General features: G+C 37.9%; 1 protein-coding gene across 5 annotated transcripts in view; it reads right to left on the reverse strand.

Moving 5' to 3' along the window:
* Positions 1 to 20,628, reverse strand: part of ADGRL2 (adhesion G protein-coupled receptor L2) — a 166,519-nt gene that overhangs the window by 124,565 nt on the left and 21,326 nt on the right. For 3 of the 5 annotated variants that reach the window (XM_009287235.2, XM_019474160.1, XM_009287234.2), the window contains exon 2: positions 8,159 to 8,331. In XM_009287235.2, coding sequence (XP_009285510.1) covers positions 8,159 to 8,231 — 73 coding nt within the window. In that variant the 5' untranslated portion in view covers positions 8,232 to 8,331. Of the gene's footprint in view, positions 1 to 8,158; positions 8,332 to 20,628 lie in introns of those variants that run through there. The other 2 variants (XM_019474161.1, XM_019474162.1) reach the window with 1 other exon arrangement.

The following is a 20,628-nucleotide window of genomic DNA, read 5'->3' on the forward strand; positions in this document are numbered from 1 at the left end:
AGTCACCATTAGGCGTGATGGAGCCCTGCTGTCCTGGAGATGGCTGAACACCTGCCTGCCGGTGGGAAGGGGTGAATGAATTCCTTGTTTTGCTTTGCTTGTGCGCGCAGCTTTTGCTTTGCCTATTAAACTGTCTTCATCTCAACCCACGAGTTTTCTCACTTTTACTCTTCTGATTCTTTCCCCCATTCCACTGGGGGGGAGTGAGCGAGCGGTTGTGTGGTGCTTAGTTGCCGGCTGGGGTTAAACCATGACACCAACTAAAAATGCAGCAGATAGGAGAATCTGGTTTCAGTATCAACTTCCTCTCAGGTTTCCTAAATGAATTACTGAACTCAAATTTAACAGGAAAATTGCTCAAACAGCACCTTGCATTAATTGTACTTTCTGCTGGAACAGAACAAAACTACCTAACTCCTGAGAGAGACATCAAAATCCCTGCCAAGGGAGAACACAAAAGCCAGCTCTCCTTCCATCATTGAGATCCCTCATAAAACTCACCAAGTGCTGTATCCAACAACTGAAAGTTATGTGGTCCCCCTGGGTTTCTCACATGTATGTGTTGCTTAGGCAACAGATGAAAAAAAATTCCTTTTGCTTCCCAGCTAGTCTCCCACACACACATTTTATACACCGAGAAAACATCAGTGACTATTATACTAGTATAAATCGAGAACACAAAATGAATTAAACATTCCCAACCACCTGGACTGGTCCAAGCTCAGGAGGAACAACCAGGGAGTCTCCCCTACCACTGCCAACACACTCGTGTACGTTTACATGGGTTGCCTTAATGTCACCGCGACATGGATGAACCGTCTCCCTGATTGAAAGACGGACCCACGAACCGAGCTAACATTCATACAACTCCACTTCTTTACACTTCACAAGAAAGCCAGGAGATAGAGATTACAGAAACACAAAGAGCTTTAGCACAACTGGAATTTGAAAGCCAGTGAAGTAGTTCAAGACTCTTTCTGGAAGGGCAAGAATTTGGGACGCCTTCAAGCAAAAGCATTTTTTCAGCTCCTATCTATCAGAAAGAACCGCATATTCAATTTATCATATGATGTCTTTCGATTTGAGGTGTGGCTCATTTACAGAACCACCCATACAAAATTTATCCTGTGTTAAAAATGTAAAAAATTCAGTATTCCTGGAAAAAAGTGAACGATGATTGGCACAATATCCAGCGTTCATGGGTCTCGTTCAAAATGTCAATCCAAACAAACCATCAATGGATAAACTAGTGCTATCTATAGAAATGAGTAAAACTGGAGCCGGTCCAGCTTTGACAGAACAAAATTTTATCAAATTTGAAGCAATTAGAAATAAAAAAACCTGCAAGTGTGGTTTTACCAACACAGGCACATAATAAGTACCATGTAAAATTGAAAGTACAACAAAATTATGCACGAACCTTTACTATATATGTGTGTGTTTTATTTCCTTATCTTCCTTTCTTCTGATTTTATATTTGGATAGCATGTAATAGAATGTGCTGCTTTAGAGCCATATTATCCAAGTACAAAGTCATATAATAAACAAAAAAATAATAGAGGGAGCAACTAAAAATATTCTCCTAACCAACCAATGTTGATGGGTAAATGTGATACTAATTAACCACTGTAAAAGGCCAGTCAATTTTTAAGTGTCTCTTCCATGAAGGTTACTGTATAAATATACACAATTGCGTAACAGCATGTTGGGAGCTCCTGTACTATTAAGTGCATTTATGACTAGAGTATGGACAGACAACAAGCCAAGAACTTCTCCCTGTCAATGGTTTTCTCTCCTCTTCCTCACGTAACACAACCTGGAATGCCATCACAAACACAGAAGTGGGCACATATATGAAACATACATCAGAGCTGTTCACGTAAGTCCTTTTTCTGTAGTGCTTTCATCCTACATACACTCGCTGCTATTAAGACATCCGTACAACACACAATTAGCATAAAATGTATTACTTTTCTGTCCCATTTACTCACAGATGTAGACCATGAACATCAATGGAGCTACTTGCAAATATAAAGCCCATTATGTGCTTGTAGAACTTGGCAACGACTATTAAATCTAAAATCATTATACTTTATGATAATTTTTATAATCTGATCATAAGGCCACTAAATGTAATAAGAAAGCCAGTGCTGAGGCACTCAGTGATATCAGATGCTTTAGGCACTTATACTTCCATTTTACACTATGACCTAAAAGTACAATATAAAGAAAATGTTGTTGAAGCAATATAAAAAACCTTCTTACTAAGACAAACAGTATTCTTCCATTTGACATAAAACAGAAACGAAAATAATTAAATACTTTTAAAAATACAAGTGTTAATAAAAGTAAACGATACCTTTTTCCATATTTAGTAATAGAGTACTAGTGAAGCCTATTAATTTTTTAAAAGACATATATGTCCAAATTCTGCTATTGTGTTCTTGGAAAGGTACCTTACTGTAATAAACTAATCCAAAATATACCCAGATTTATATTTAATAAAAGAAAAGCCCCTTAGGCAATGCTGTCAGTGCAGGTTAGCCGAAGGTTAAGTCAATCCCCTCTCACTGCAGTGGTCAGCTGCATGGCTCGCCTTGCCCACTGAGACCCAACGAGGTTGCAGCAACAAAAGATGGTAAACTGAAATAATAGCTTAGAGGGCTCTGAAAATATAACACCTGCCCCTAGCACAACACACTGCGTTTCTACAGTTTTACGTGTTACAGGGTTCTTTTCTTCTTCTGAATACAGAGCTCAAGAAGATGCAAAATCTCCCCTTCCTAAAGGAGAATGTTTTTAAGTAACTGAGGAAGAAGACAGCATATTAAAATAGTAATACTATTATTCATCTCAGAGTAATTATGCATTTATACTTTTCTCTTTGCTTAAATCATAAGACCCTTACATTAACATTTCTTAGCAAATTCTCATATAAGTGTTAGTACAGGATTTAAAATGGTTCTTCATGCATTCTTCTACACGGTTCTTCTACATTTTAAAATAGTGGTGATTTTGCTTTGGTTCCAAAAATGTAATGTTACAGCATAGGATCCTGCAGACTTCACTGCTCAGGGAATATATGAAAGGATATTCACTGCCAGCACGTTAAAGAATCTCTGGCTTTTCCAGGCAGTCTGTCAATCTCTATTATCTGGAAATGCACTTGAGAAATTTAACAGACATTCTTCTTTAAGAAGTTTGGTCGCACTGTTTAGATCAATTTCCTTTCAGAAGATACGTTGGGCCTACACCTCCCTCAGAAAAGGAAAAAGAGATGTCCCAGATAAGTATGCACCAGAATATCCCAGTGACAAATGGCATGCTCTTCCGGGAAAGAAAACAGGACTCAGTGAAGCCGTTGCTTTCTGCCGAAACCCAATTGCTCCCTTCACACAGATACTTTCTTCTGCATAATCTGCATTAACCAATTAAGAAAAAACATTTGCTAAAGAATCATAAATATCATGACAAAAATGAAGAAGATAGCGTTGGAAGGCTTATTAGAGAGACCCTCCAAAGGGCGGGCAATAACTGGCTGGCCTTAGTACTCTGGGTGTGCTTACGGATGCTTTGCGACCTCTGTTAAACCAAGTAGTTGCCTACTAACTGTGTGCTTCACAGAGCTCTCACTGTGATAAATTCCCCGGCTAGAAATTAAATTAGTGCTCCTAGTTGCTCTTGCGTGACTCCGTAATGGGTTTCACCCCTTGTAGAACTTAAATCTGCTAATTAACAGAAGTTGATTTATTCTCAAGTCCAGGGTACAAGATTTTTTGAGTTTTTATCCTGGGCAAAATCCTACTAATACTTCCTAGTAAAAGTACAGGAAAACCTACGTGCTTCTACAGTTTGTCGAGTACCTGTGCCATATGCCTTAGACACTCTAAGTCTGAGTGGCTTGACAGGAGGCTGAAGATCTGAAGCAATACACTAAAATAGCAAATACCTTTGTAGTGGCCCAATGTACGTTATCTGTATTTAGTATGTCTTTTCTTTAGTACATGCACTAACGTTGGCTATGCACTTAAAACTGCTCCAAATTTAACACTCAGCTCCTTGGCTGGTATAAGTGGAATTTACAGGAATTTGTATTTCTCAGCATAATGTTAATTAAAATGTACATTCAGAGGCAAAAACAGGCTGGATTTTTTTAAAAAACATCAATGCCGTTTAGGAAAACAGAATTAAATAGATAATGAAAGCATCATGCTTCTTCCTTGGGACAAAGCATAGATAATAATTCATAATAAAATGAATTAAAATTGTATTAAACCTTGATTAAAATAAAATGTAAGCAAAGAAAATTATTTCAGTGCTTCCCAAGCACTTGCACTTCTCAAGCAGCAGAAGAGAATAAAAACAAAAGGCATCTAAAGCTAGTAGAAAAGGTAGACTTTCTAAGCAAGATAAGGCTTAAAATATCAAAACTTGTACAGTCCAAAAAACAGTCTTAATCAGAATGTTTAGCTCTGACATCTTTTTTTCAAATGCATATTAGTGTATCTGTCTTAACTTGCTTGAAGAGAAACCAATAATACATATAATAAGCTTTTTACTCTGCTTTGCTATGGAAACAAGGCATGTGTGATCTCACTCTGACTTTCTGTATTTTCTCAGATAATTTTTAACTTGTTGGATGATTTCGCCTAATTAGGAAGCTGGGGGGGTGGGGGGTGGGGGGAAAGATAGAGGTGGTGTGTCAAAAGTAATTCCTTTCCTATGGTTCGTAGGAAACAGGTACGTGAAGGTGAGGGACTCAACTGCATGGGACTGACAGGAGCAGGAACCCACTCCTTCCGTGAGACCAGAGAGCCGGGACGGCGTGGGACCGGGGACGGACTCCGGCACAGCCGCAGTGGAAGCTCCCGTCTCCCCCAGGAAATCAGCCACGGTACGAGGCCGGGCTTCACACAGCTAACTCCCATTCAAACTACTTTCCAAGGTAGATCTTTCAGTCCGTCTTTTGTAATAACATTGTACTTTGAGAGACAGACCTATAGTAGAATATGCTAGAAAAAGGGACAGAAAAATACCTTCCTAAATGACATTCATATTCAAGCTCATGACTTCAGCTTTTCATTCCTTTTTCCTGCCTCTCATCTTATTTAGGGCTGGAATGCTTGCTGTTGATGGTAATAACAATGTTTTTCAAGCCTCTACACAACAATATTGACCTGTTGCTGATCAATGTACCAGCAGCGTATAATAACTTGGTGCGGTTTTCCCTCCAGCTGCCAGCACTCACCCGTTCCAGGTTCATTTTACCTGAAGGAACAGACTGTTTCAAAAGCAACCCCACCTGAACTGCTCTAGCCAGGAAAAACAAAGCAAAACCAAGACCTTCTTAACTGAAGATATGATTCCTATTTGGATAGGCGACATTAAAATAAAATTGCAGCCTTCATATAACTGTGCCTACTTGCTAATTCCCTGGTGAGTTAGAGTTAAGGCACTGTGAGAGTAATGAAGTCTTTATCTTGATTGGAAAATGTTTCGTTATATGAACAAATGAGTCACTTGTCCACACCCAGGATCTTTTTATCCCCCCTCTCTCTCTGTTTAACTGTACAGAAACATTAAAGTATAACAGCAGGGAACTCAACCAGGTTTCATCGCCCCCACCAACTGCAACAACCTTGTACGATTTCTATAAAAACCCCTAAGTTCCAAGCGAGAGAATTAAAGATTTTCTTATTTCTAGCAAAAGTTAGATGCTCTTATTTTAACCTTTGTTCATGTTCATACTTCCAGGCATGAAGTGCTACTAAAGCACGTTACACTTGGCATCTCTTATTACTGAAGCAGAAGGCAATGTAATCTTGTGAGAAAGTGTAATAATGCGGTATTCATTTTGCTTCTGTGGCTGGAAGCCAAGTCTATATTAATATTCATTTCCAGTATACAGAGCCACAATATTTCATTTATTTTAAGAATTTACAATTAATTTGGTATGATTCTGTTATCTGCTCCCAACTTCCTTCCCTGTTTCTTTTAGCTGAAAAAGCAGCTCTTGTATAGACTTTAAAAAAGTAAATTCGCAACTGAAGCATCAAAAGATTGCTACTGGCTACTAAAAGCAAGAAAAACAGGGACAGAGCAAAATGAACTTGAAATATTACAGAGGACAATGGAAATTAGCTTTCTGCAAATGGCAAAAATTCAATCTGCAGAAGTTCTCAGTTGACTTTTTCCTTTCCAAACTCAGCAGATAAAACATTCTTTGCAGCGTGCTGTTTGCTACTGTAATCAGACCAGAGAAAGTAAGTTGTTTGTCTGCTTTTCCTTTCTGTTTTCAAATTTTATCAACCACCACATAGCATTAAACTGAAAGTAGCCTTGTGAATCTTTGAAAAATGTACTAGATATAGGGATCTGAAACAATTACAATAACAAATAAAATCCTCAGTATTTTAAAACTTCAGAAAAAACATAAATAGATGCCTCTACTTCTTAGACCTTTGGTTTCAACTAGTGCAACCACTTTTGCAATTTAAGCACATTTATAATTAACACAAGTTATTACCAGCCAGTCGTAAGATTTATAATTCCATTCTCCTAACATGCATTTACCTTCCTTACCTGTGAAAAAGGATGAAAAGCATTTTATCTTCCAGCTGTTGGCACTTACTTTCCTATAAAAGTGACATTATACCCAAGTCCACAGACTCAACAGACACCAAGAGAGCAGTCAATACAGCAGCTACCAAATCAGGAATCCCATCAATGATGAAACCATCCAAGATCTGCAGTGTGCCGTGGGAAATGCCAGTTTTCTAATATATCCTGGCAATATTTAAAAAGAAAGAGGGGAGGGAGGGGAAACTGACTGTGAAAGCTATTTAAGTGAAATGAGACTTCCCCATGTTCAGAAACCTTCACGAAGACTCCTAGGACGCACTCCCTGATAAATGTGTATGTTCAGACATACATATGAATAACCTATTTTAGCAAAGCTCGTCTGTCAGTACAACACAAGATCACAGTCTTAGTCTAGAATAAATGCTTAGGAAATTCCACAGTGAACATGGAAGACTGCATACAATATTTACATTTTTAACCTTGGGTTTTGCCATTTTTGGGGACTAGATCCTTTTTGTTTGTATAGATTTGGGAAAGAAGAGAGGGGGAGGCAGAGCAGCTGTCCTGAAGTATCTCTGAAAATTTAGCCTTAAAATTCAAAGAATTTTGACAGGGTAAGGTATGTATCTGCTTTAAAAGATGGTGAGATCACGCCACAGATGCACCAAAGAAGCCTATATATTATATACCAATTACTGAATAATGTAAGAAGGCAGGGAGGTGCTACTTTATTACTAAACCAGTCTTTTCACCTGCAATCTATTCAATCAAAATGATTACACACAGAAATAGCCTCAAGTTCTATACAAAAATTTGTAATTAAAAATTCATGTTTTCCTGATCATTCATTTGTGTTTCTCTATTACTAATTAAAAGGGCCACAAGAACAGCTGGGGAGACAGGCTAACTGGATAAAACAGAGTTTATGAAGAAAACCAGATAAAGAATAGATGATACAACTTTTCCTAAAAAGCTTTTTCCTTCCTCATATCTTTAATTTAAGAGCTATTTTAAACACCACATTTGATAGCGTGAAGTATTTTTCCCTTTTTTTTAAAAAGCAAAAGTATTTTTAACTAGATGCTATTCCTCTATGCACTTTGAGTTTTATTTCCTGAAATTTAACTTGCATAATTCTAATCTTAATGAAGTGTTTGCTCTTTTATTTTCAGCCAGCCAAATTACAAAAGTAAAACAGGTATCTCATTTGCACTGTTTAGTTATTTCATATCACGTTTAACATATCTATACATTGCTAACAAATGGTTGCACAATGAGAACAGAAAAAAGCAGAATAAACAGGAAGAGTCCAAAAATAAGGCACCTACCAAACAAGGATATTAATACTGTCACTTCAGTTGCCTGAACACTGCATTTCAGTTTCAATATACCACACTGTATCAAAACCAATTTTTTTTCATTAAAAATGAGGATTTGAATCTTATAAATTAAACCTAGAACACGCTACAGATACTTTTAATTTGACATCTTAAAACTTCAAGTGATCTAACAAATTAATTGTACAGACCATTCGTCTCATCTGCAAACAAAAGTAAAAAAATAAACTAAAGCTTACCTTCACTACACTGCAGGAAGCTGATAATGAGCAGAAACCAAAAACTTTGCATTCTGCAGCCAGAAGACACCATTATTGACCCCTGTAAGAATTTTCTTTGTATTCCTTAATGAATCCAGTTATAAAAGCCCAGCATCATCGAAACCAGTGGTCTGCATTATTCATCTTCATACCTGGAGAAGCAGAGGATTTGGAAGAAAAGGAGAAAAAAATCCATCAATAGCTGAACACCAATAATTTAGAATACCAAATTTTACTTGACATGAAGACAGAAATTTTTAATAAAAACTGACAGTACACCTGTACTGTAGCTGGGAATTTGGCAGGTTTGTGGGATGTAATCTCTCAAGGTCAGTGATCATTAAACAGAATGCCAAATAATGATACACGTTAAAGTTGAAAGTACGAATGTTATTGATGTACTTGCACTAAGACACATGGGGAAAAAAAAAAGAGAACGTTTTCTCTGAATATAAGAAACTGGATTTGCAGATGACTAGGCTAAGCTTTTCCCACTCCCCAAATCTGACACAACCTGCATTTCTCTACCTCAAAGAACAACAATAAAATTAAATCTAGGGTACTGCCACATTTCTTCGTGATTCGAAACATGGAGTGGCTGAGAACAATGGAGCAACTCTGCTCAACAGTAAGGCTCTGCAGGTCTCCTCCCCACCACGGCCCGGCGTTCCCTTTGTGCTACACACAGGTTGCTCTCCTCAGATGTGGAGCCCTAACAGCAACTTTGCTGACAAAATACTCTGTTTGGTGAGGAAGCCTCTTCATATGACTCTACAGTTCGCTGTATTTCTACCCAATAAACACCTTCAGAGAAAAGGAAATAAACATAATAGATGAGACTCTCCTGTCCTTAGCCTCTGACAAGATTTGTCTCCGACTGAGAAATAGCAACCGAGCTGCTCCTGTAAACGATGTGCCAAAGGAAGAATTCTTAAAGCTATCATTTGCATTTGAAAAATATAATTATGGTGATAGAGTGCAGTTGCTGTGATAGAAGATTTGACAGCAGAGTGCTCCCGTTCACTAATGACTTCATTCTCTCACCAGCTAACTGAGTAACTACATACTTCCCCTTCCATATCTCACTGTACGAAGCTAGATCGTGCTTCAGCCCCGACTATTAGTTTGGGAAGCTAGAGAAAAATGAACATCCATATAATATAAAAACAAATGATTTTTAACTACAAAGCTGGCACCATATATTACAGATATGTGAAACTTTGGAAGAATGACTCTCTGAACATTGCGGCAATCATAGATCCAAAGAGCTGAGTCTGGTGCCACATTGGCTTGGTCTCTCCAAAACCAATGGACAGGACTGTGTGGATGTATTCCTGAGATATTTGAAATTAACATTACTTTAAAAACATATAACAATGACTATGTAAAAATTTAAGTGGCAGGATCCAAGTCGCTTATGAGTCTTACGAGTACTGGAGTATGTTGAGGGCTTTAAAAATACATTTACCCTTTTGGCAAGGAGAACTGGAAAGGATGAAGAGCACACAGTGCCAGACAAGGAAATTCTATGATCTGCAGATCATTTTCAGAAGTAGAAAGTGTAACTCCTTTTATATTAGTCAATGTTAATATTAATCAATGATAAGTTTGTTCCCTGAGCACACAGACAGCAACAAGACTGACACTCAGTTTTTTCCCCCAAGGAGAGAAAGATGAGAATTAACAGAAAACATTATGGAACAATTTCTCTGGCTCTCAATGAAGGCAATGTGACTGTGGCAGAATAGGAAATTATTAAATAGCCAAGTAGGCTTCTTTACTTGGCTCCTCTTTAGGAGGAGTGATGCCACTTCAGTGCAGGCATCCCTCTCGCACAACACAAGCGTGCTTGTGATTTCTCACACAGGGAAATGAAAGAGAACTGACATCTGAGGCCGACTGATTTTATGTTTATTTATACATAAAAACAAACCCTTTTTCCTATTTCCAACTACAGACAGGTGCTCTTCAATCACAGGCACTTTTATCCGCATGTTTTTCAACAAAGAGCATGCAATAGCAAACAGAGTGCTTCAGTGCAGGACAGCCAGAGCGTGGCTCTCCCTGGCACAGACCTATGTGCCTAGAGGTAAAAGATGTGCCCTCAATTTAGATGGTGATACACCAGCTGCTACAGGACAACCCAGAAGCAGTTATGAAGAGACAGTCATATTGTATCTCCAGAACTTTCACACTGGGCTGTGAGTGTTTTGCAACTAAAGAAAAAAAAAAAAAAAAAAATCTAAAAATCCACAAAGGATGCACTGCATTCAGCAGAAATTACAATTGCAAAGGAGCTCCTGCTGAGCAAAGAAGAAAAAATTGCCACCATGATATATCCAAAAAAACCCCTGGAGATAGTTCAGCTAAAAGCTTGGGAAGAGCTTGGATTAATTTTTTACCTGTAGCACCCAAAGGAAAAATCATAAAACTATTTCACAGACACTACAGACTAATCAGCATAATTTCAGTAAGCAATCAGAATAATCCAAGAGAAAAGATGAGGAACAATAATGGCTGAAAGTGAAATTAAGTCAGCCTTCTGATTGCTCCCAGTCCATCCAGAAGATTTTGACTTACTGAGACTCAAGTTTTATCATTATTTCCATAACATATCACTGCACACCCAGATTTCGAGACATCTTCCTTCACCTTCAAGTGGATAGTGACATACCTGTGCTTTATCATCCTTAAACTCATTGCTTCCTTGTGGGCTTTTTTGAAATTGGAGGAGGGGAAAGGGTTGTGTTAAAAACAAAAACAGTAATCAAAGCACCACTTGCGGTACCCGACATCTCTCCAGGAGTAGCTGCAAAATTTATGGGAGAGACTTTTTTTTTTTAATCGAGTAAGAGTTCCTGACCTTGTAAACTGACTTATTTTAACTGTTTTAACAAGAAAACACAGTTTCTGAAAGGATATTGATGTTTTTGTGATACCAAAACCAGCAGAAACTATTCAACTACGAATAAATGCAAAATATTTTAAGGACAAATTTAAGTACGTTGTACAATATATTGTTCTCTCTAGATTGCTGTAGCCTACAGACACAGAATTTAACTCAGTGTGCTGCTGCAAAAAGAATTCAAAATAAACTAAACAGCCCCTACCAGATTATCAGTAACACGTTTTTCTAAAAAAGCAAGAAAAAATTTAAAAATTAAAAACTGATGCAATAGGGTTTGGTTTTGCTTCTTTCGAATAAAAATTAACACCTTCACAGCGAACAATTTTTAATGCAACCTATATATTTGAGAAACTCTACGTGGCTCCAAGTAAAAGAACGGTGCAGTTCTGAACCAACTATTCATCGGTATAACAAAAGCTAATCCTGAAAACGGTATCCAGACATGAGCTGGAGCCAGAGAGCACTCCAGCTATAGACACTGCTGTCAGCCGCATCCTTCTGACCATCCATCTATCAGCGATACGGAGACTGTCAGTGGCATCTCACAACAACAACAAATCCCAAACCAAACAAGCAGGACCAGGAAAAGAGGTATTAAGTTACTTCTGTGTAAACAGAAAAAGGAGACCACGGCGAGCGGCTGTCCTGCGCAAATAACTTATTTCCCCTCAGACCTTAATAAACCTTTTCACTGACTCTGATCACTGACTGCTTGGGCTTGTGGGTGGGGCAGAGAGAAACTCCCTAGAGCAAAAGGTTGCTTGAATTTCAGAGTGCAATAAAAGCTGCCCAGAAAATTTCAGTTGTAACTTAAATCCCTACCTCTGGGCCATACTGCAGTCTCTCATAGAAAAAAAAACCCCACCAAACCTCTGCTGGAAACAGAGCGGATCACCTTGTTGTTTCTTCGCATATGCGCTGTTAAAGGAGACTAGATCAGTACTGGAAATGTTAATGTTCAAACCTGTACCCTGCAAAGGTATTGGGCATCTCTTCATACTGTATTCATAAGCTGTGCTCCAAGTCCCGAATATCTTAGTGCCCCTGCCTCGCTTCCCTGTTCTTCTGTACTTCTGAAACTTCTTACAGATGGAACACGACCGCTGCAGAATACGTGCCACTGTTGGCCATCCCTCTCCCCGCAACATTGCTCAAGAGCACCCCAGAGATAAGAGAAAGCTGCTCCAAGCATGCTCCTTGAAATACTTTCATCTTTGAAGAGAAAGACCTCTAAAGGACTGCCGCGTCCCGATTCCACTCTGTTTAACCTTCCCAAGGTTTTATTTTCAAAAGCCAAAAAAGGGTCTTTTAAGAGCTTCCGGACAACTGACACAGCATGCTCAATAGCTGCCTTTTCCCTCCTGTTCCATCCAGCTTTTCAGGCAATTAAGACAGAGGGGAACACAAAGATCTTTCCAGCGAAGCAAGAATGTTTTTCTTTAGCTGCAAGTCTTTCAGACTAACGCTCATGTATTTTACAATATAGTGCTTAATTTTCCAAATCATCTTAGAAACACCGTGAATCACTTGCAACCTCAGTCGAGCTTTAACATCTCTATTACAGAAACAAAAATTACACTAGCTTTACAGGCGATGAGGCACAGAGAGGTAAGGAACATCAGCCATAGCTGCACAGCGCGTACACGCCGAGGAACTAGCAGAACCCAGGCAATCCTTCTTATAAATCCTGTATGACCTACCTTGCCACACGTGCAGCACCCCCACTGCCTTTCATAACCCAGTTTATGAAACTAAGTAATTCTGTAATATATCTGAGACACTCTGCAGAGGAAAGGAGGGGGAAGAGGAGGCAAGGGTGAGAAGATATATTTTCATACAATATAATAGACCACTTAGTCTCCTGAGAAATCATGTGTCCACGTGCCTTCCCATCATGAGGCTTTCCCAATTTAAAAAAAAAAAAAAGTTAAACTTCCTATAATCTGTAACATAAGAATTTAATTAGTGCCGTGTGATTAGTAAAACTGTCTAAGCCACATTAGTAAAATACTAGAATTAGACTAATGCTGTTTATGATCCAAGAGCTACAGTTTTATACACATCTGCAATGAGACCCAGCTCTAGTTTTCAACGTTGAACATATCTTCAGATGCATTCAATATGAGTTATTCCTAAGTCTTCAATATGGTTATTCAAAAATTGACTTACATCAGTAACTTTGCATTAGTGCTACAGTACCAGAATGTAGAAAATCTTCAAAGTTATGAGATCTTACAAAAAAACCTGAAGAAAAGCAAGACCCCGTGCTGGTTTACTTAGCACCCTTCTACTACCTATGGTAAACAATCAATGCGTGATCTGTTCCAATTAAACAAGTTGCATATTGCAAGGAGAAAGGAAATGCTAACTCTGCTCTGTCTAAAATTGGTTAACAAAGACTTATTTTCCATTAAAAGCAATTCAATGCTTAAAATGTACCAGAGGGTCTTATCTTCAATTCTGTATTCAACAGTCCCTATTAGCTGCCAGCTTGAACACTGGATTTCTAACCCAAAACATCTCTTTCCAAGTTGCATGGTGGGAATACAGTATCAGGGAAGGGAATAATACAGTAAGAACAAGACTTGACCAAGGTCATCCAATCTCGCAACAAAAAAAATTACTTTAGTGCATTCAGTTGCATCATGCTCTGAAGTGACATACCCATGCCTGAGGAACGCCTCAAACAGCATGCCATGAACGTGCACCCTAAATTGAGAATGACCACAGAAATGCCCACCCCACATCAGTCTGGGTTCCCAGCTCATCAGTGCAGCAGATCATTCAAAATACCAAATCTACCTATGCAAGACATGACACTAAGCAGTGCACTGACACTATTTTAACAGTGCAACATCACAATTTAGTCCATCAGTCCACAGAAGCTCAGTGGTCTACCGCAATCATTCACAGAGAAAATAAATAGAATTTAAGAGGAAAAAACGAAGATTTTTCTTTCTCATCAGCACTCCAGTTCGGCTTGGCCTCACTCCTGTGTTTTACAGACACATTACACAGTGCTCCATTCCCGACAAGCCAGCTTTGCCCCTTCTTGTTAACACAGGATAAAGCCTCGACACTCTAGGGAGTTTTCATTCAATAAGCCAGCAAAGTAAACCTTTGCTAGCGCTAATAAGAATGGCTTTTTTTGGCTCCAGGCACTCTCCTTTTGCCAGGTCTGAATTTCTCTTTTTGCCTTTGCTAAGCACTCAGAATGAAGGGGGGGGTGAGGGTGGGGGGTGTCACTCAATCTTCATTGCAAATTCCCTGTATTTCACCTTAATCGACATCGTGCCGCTACATCAGACCACCTCCACTCAAAACAGTGCAGGTAAAACCTTTTTAACACTTCTGCCCTCTGTGTCACTACATCTTCCCGGGGTCTCAAAGATAAATCCCCAGCATCCAAAGACGGGGGGAGGGAAAGGGATGCTGTAAGTCAATTACAACCGTTATCGGCTGTAATATCTTAGTGTCACGCTGAGCATGTTAAATATGCTGATCACTTTGGACACCAGAGACACAGTCTGAGGCTGTTTGCCATTCTCTTCATTAAACTGCAAAACAAATAGCTCTCATTTTCAAACCTACATAGGACAGATTTTATGAACATCAAAAATAAACAGGAAAATAATGAATAGCTATAAAAAACACTGAGAACCATATGACAAACCAAAAGAAGCAATCGTAACAGCTGAAGAAAATTCAAAGGCTTTTCAAACTTCTCAGAGAAGAGAAATCCTCAAAATAATCTATTTATATTAGAAGATATCATTCCTTTCCCTCAGAAAAAAAAAAAAAATCACTAGACTAACATCAGCCAAAGACACTGCAGTCTTGTAAGACAGTAACTGTTTGCTGACAGCCTTGACAAGGCTTTGCAAAGGCCCATATTTCTCAAAGCTGTTACGCCACTTAGCTGATCTCTTTTTTTTCCTCCCATCCAGTGTTTTTTACTGCCGAGAACTTGTTTGAAGTGGAAGTAGACTGAAAAACAAAACAAACAGAAAAGTCCTGGGACTGCGGTCAGACATGTCCGTACCTGTGCAGCGACGTGGTGTTTCTCTAGCTGACTGCAAGGATTTCAATGCACCCGATCTGCTTTATGACCGCTCAACATGGGGCTTAAGCAGGGAAATGAGTTCAGATATGCCTTTCAGAGCTGACACGCTGAAGTAAGACAACCTCATTAGACCAGCATAGAGCCACCAGCAAAACACCCATGAGCTACTAACTTCCAAAATAAAATCAAATTACAGGCAAGAGCAGACAAGAACACGTTTTTACCCATGCATTTACAGCATTTTTACCCATGCTGTAACTGGGTTAATGGGGACTGTATAGCCCCAATATGCTGGACCTGCAACCGAACCATGGTCGGGGATGGCTGTGCTGCAGCCTCGGCATCTGGTGTTCCTGCACAAACCTCAGTTTGGGAGCACCAATCCCCTGGAAGCTACTGCACTGAAGACTTCTTGGCATGTGCCAAGGAATATTATCAAAAAGATTGATGAAGGTGCTGTGATAGCATCCATTTTAAAGCATCCCATTTTCTATCGGTTGTACTTAAGATCAGTATATGTGGTCTGTATTCAATATAAATGATACGGTTCAACTTTCAAGAACAAGCTTGTGTGGGCAGCAAAGTCACTTTTGATTATTTTTAAAAATTCTATCAAAAACCTTTGTTGTTACCAGAGAAATACCAACTCTTTAAAAAGTAACTGAAAAATATTTATCATTTTAAAAAAAATCAGGAGGCGGCGGCACTGGGTGTAATTTGTGGCCTGTCTTTTGCTTAGAGAGGAATATGGTTCTAATGTTAACATCTGTGAGACCATGGCCTAATCATTGTGCAGTGAAATATGAAACAAAATCAATGGTGGCACATAAGATGTAATCTCTACTGTTTGGCTCACTGCACTGAATCCTTGACTTATAAATCATTGTTACTAGCCATTCAGTGAATCAATATTCAGATTCCCTCTTGGTCTATACATATGACCACTAAATGAAATAATAATGACCAAAATCTGTCATATATTAGGTTATCAATATTACCAAAAGGGATTTCTTGGGAGCAATGAGGTAATCTAGGATAAAATACATCAGATGAGCATGCAAAGAAATGTGAAAAACCTGTGACTAAATATAGAGACAGCAGAAGAAAGGTATTTTTAAATACCTCTTCTTCCATCATATCCTCAAGTATTAACGTTTACCATAGCATCACAATAATGCATTTCATGAAAGACCATTTCAATAATGTATGCTTTTAATTATGATTTAAAACATGCTGTACTTAAGCTTTTTTTTTTTCTTCTTTCAAATGACCCCTTAGGTTCTAGTTTTCTTTCTTCTCCCTGAAGCACAATTAATATTACAGCGATCAGAGAGTAGTATTTTCTTACCAGCAGCCTGATAGTCAGGAGCTTCAGAAGACCACATTTTAGTTCCACTAAAAACCACCACCACCAAACAAACTTCTAACAGTAATTCCATAAAGCTGTATTTTCCAAACCATTCACAAACCATTTAGTTATCAAAAGGTAGTGGATCACCTCTTGCAGAGAAACCTGAGAAGTGCTGTGTGCTACCATCCCATACTCGGCCATGAGCCACGTCAAAATTCCTAATTTTGACAACAGAAGAAGGGAAGGAATGACGGAGACCTCAAATACGTCACCTTTGAAAGAATAATCAACTAAGAATGGTCTTTAACTGCTTTCTTAGCACACAAGAGGTTCTCCAGGCAAGTATGACTTACAAGTAGAAACTTCACTGAATTTACATAACCCTCTGGAGGACTTCTGCATGTGTATTAAATACAAAAAAAGAAGCACACATTGACAGAAGACACATTTTTCAGGTTTACCAATTTTACATACCAGTAGCACTTAGAAGGCTGAAAACTCAAAAATCATGAAATAAAAATCAACAAACTCACTGTTTTTCTTCCCTTGTAAACTGGCTTTTCTCATACACACACTCATGGTGAAAACAAAACTCAAGGGTGAGAAGCCATATATGACAGTACTGCACAGACAGCACTAACTCTCTTCCTTGCACCTACACACAAATATACGACCAAATTATGTAACTATTGCTCGCACATCGTCAAGAATGTGCGAAACATGCAATAAATATGGCAAATAAATCTCCAGTATCTATTCAGAAAGGGCCTGATTCTGCAATGAAACAAAGACTTCACTTCTGCTACTGGATGATGGGCTCTGTAGAGATGTACGAGTTGCCTAGGCATCTGATGGTGCAACTGTAGTTAGAGTATTTTCTTGTACAATTTAATAAGCAATGAACATTCAGGTGACTATTCTTAACTGTGCGAGGCAGTTAATGACTACCAGTCATTCATCAGAGCTGTACCACTCCTTTAACTGGGGTGAACTGTGGGCTTTCTTATTTATTCAAACTGTAACAGAAAAATAGAAAAACTATTTCAGTTCATTTGTTATTTCTTTTGTAGAAAGGCTAAGTCGGAAAACTAGAAAGATTACATATGGAGAAGTTACGAGCAAAAAGAGCTCTAAATTATAATTCAACAGAAAGGCTCGTTCTACTTGCATGTACCACTGTTTAGAACTCTTCTCCCTAGCATCTTACATAGTATTTTCTCTTCCTTCAGGGGGAGAAAAAAAAAAAAAAGATGTCTTTTGGAAACAGTGAAAAGAGAATGTGAAAAGGGAAGTGTGAAGTGATACCTTCTATTAAACAAAATGGAATATGGGTTATCTCCAGCACTGCCATGCCAACCACAGCGAGCACTTGAGGACAAAGTATCTCTAAATCGCTTTCACTCGGAGAATTTTAAAAAACAATGAATACATTTCAAAGTATTCAAAAGAATGAACTCTTTTCACTGGAGTGACTGAAAACATTATATTTCCCATACATTTTAATTTTTTTTTAAATCATCCATACAGCACAGATGAAATTTAAGATACATTTTAAACACAATTTTAGCAACTACATGACCTCTGATGTTCTGTGGTTTCATTAAGCAGACCAAGAACTCTGTGTCACGCATTTACAATTTGTTCTAAATAATATAGGTCTTGGTAACTCAATGAGACAATGACACTGCTACTTTGAAAAATATCGTATTTTTCTTTAATTAGGTTATGTTATGATTTTAAATATGTTATTTACCCTTTCACAATTGCAAATACTTAATGGCCTTTATTTTGTATTCTTTTACTAGAAATTAAAGGTACTTTTTTATTTATCCTTTCAGTATATTACATATATATAACAATGTTATATATATATAACAATGTAATATAAACCTGCTCTTCATGTGTTCTGCTGCAGTTCATGAACTGTTTGTGCAATTAAAAAGAAAAAAAATACGTCTACATTTGTCTATCAGCAATATTTATAAGTGAACAGAGCAGAAAGATTACAAAATTTTAATAAGAACAATATATTATAGTAGCAATAATCTAGGTGTTTTACTGGGAAGTGAAGTGGATTACCGTAAATGAAATTTTAAATGTTCTTTCCATTTTATAGATAACACAAAATGACTCTTTTCATGTCTCCAGCGATAAGGATACATGTGCCACACATTTAAATAGTGCCTTCACCCTATCCAACCCTGCTCATGAATTAATAATTCAGTGACATTAATACAAGAAGATAAATGATAAAGAGGTTACAGCACAAGGGCCAATGGTACACATATACTTCTTATAGAACAGCTAATACCTCTCTGCCAATTACAGTTAGAACTTTTTAACAGTTTTCAATGGCATTTTTACTATCTAAATAGCAGCTTATGCACACACAATTTCACACAACTCAAGCTTAATAAATCTCCTGCTGCTACCAAACAATCATTCGGGGGGATTAAAGTGCAACATCTGCTAACATTAATAAGCATTTTACATACCAATATGTATAAAAGCAGTTGCTATCGGTCTTCTGAAAAAGCTTCTAGACTGGTTTGGCATAAATTATACCTTTATCGTTCAACTGGTAACTTCAGCTTACGGCAACAATAAGGTAGCTATTTTGCTATATAGCAGGGAAAAAAACAATCAAATTATGTACTGACTGCAATTATCATCTGTAGTGGAACAATTTTCAAAATACTTGAAAAATAAACAAAAAATGTATGTATGCAAAGAATTTCAGGTAAGAAGCTGGTAAAGTCCCACAATTTCAGTATTTACAAGAAACCGAAGCTACCAATCTGTTTGCAAGAGACAGTTTCTCTCCTACTAGCAGTTAGAGCTTTTTAATCCACCTTGGGCTTTTTTATTTGTATTTCTACCAAAGCAGAACCTACTGTGAAAGAATGTGTGGCTTTCCAAGGCATAAAATAAATACCAAGGGTTTTATTTAATTAGGAATTCCAGCATACATTTTTAGGTAGAATTTGGCAAATGAGCGTGTTTTGGAGTCGAGAGACGTGTAACATCAGCTTGAGCCAAGAACACAGTTGGCACACACGGCACAAACTTTTACGCGCAGCCCTGCCAACGCAACTCAAGCCCTGCAGTTTAGCCATGGACAGCCGAATGCCAGAGCCTGCCAATCACCCCTTCTCTGTAGTGAATACAATGAGCAAAGTCATATTCTAGCTGGTGTTACCATTTTATTGTAAAGCAGCTTTCAATATATTTTTAAAAACGTGGAGAGGTAAAGTATTTCAGGCTCTTACTTCATAAGCCCTACAATCTTAGTATTTTTTAGAAACTGAAAAGAATCAATAGTCAACATTGCAATAATAGATATTATAACACTTATAATACCTTTGTATAGCGCTCCGAGATAATTTTGTTTTGTGCACACAGGTGGGCCAGTATCTGCAAGCTCATTTCTTTCTTTTATGCAAAAAGAAATTTGTATCAAAAATATCCAGAGAGATGACAGAACAGCAAACTGGATCAAATAAGTATGTAGAAAATACTTAATCTACTCTTCTTTTTAATTAGCAATTAATTTTCCATTATGAATTGCTTAAACATTATTGTTTTAACATTATTTTTAAAGTCAAAACATTGCTTTAAAAAGTACTATTACCATATTTTCCTGACATCACCTACATTCTTATTTGACGTGTTATAAGAGAGATGAAGAAAATCAAAGCAATAAGATAATAAAAGATTCCAGCAATCCCAGTGCTTGACAACTAACACTCGGGACCTTTTGATGCTATCAGGCTTTAAAGTACCCGGAACCAGGGCTGAAGCCAGGCTTAGCCGAGAAAAAACAGTCATTTAAAGACAGAAGGAAAAAGCTTAAAACAAAAGGTAAGTACATTTGGTATCTACTTTTTCCTCAGACTGATGGTTTCTTTAGGCTGAAGTCTGCACCTGCAATTCCCATACATATTTCAAAGATCGGAATCACTGTTGCCGGAGGAAGCACATGGGGATTAAGAACCCAGATGCCTCAGTGCCACAAACAGTCTTTCTTAAATACAGCTTGAATTTTAGATTACCATTTTAAAATAAAGATTTTTGAAGTTACTGTGCGCTGCCTGTAAAAACACAGCTTTATATAAAAGTGACAAATT

Source organism: Aptenodytes forsteri, unplaced genomic scaffold (assembly GCF_000699145.1).
Source record: "Aptenodytes forsteri isolate BGI_AS27 unplaced genomic scaffold, ASM69914v1 Scaffold119, whole genome shotgun sequence".
Classification (NCBI taxonomy): domain Eukaryota; kingdom Metazoa; phylum Chordata; class Aves; order Sphenisciformes; family Spheniscidae; genus Aptenodytes; species Aptenodytes forsteri.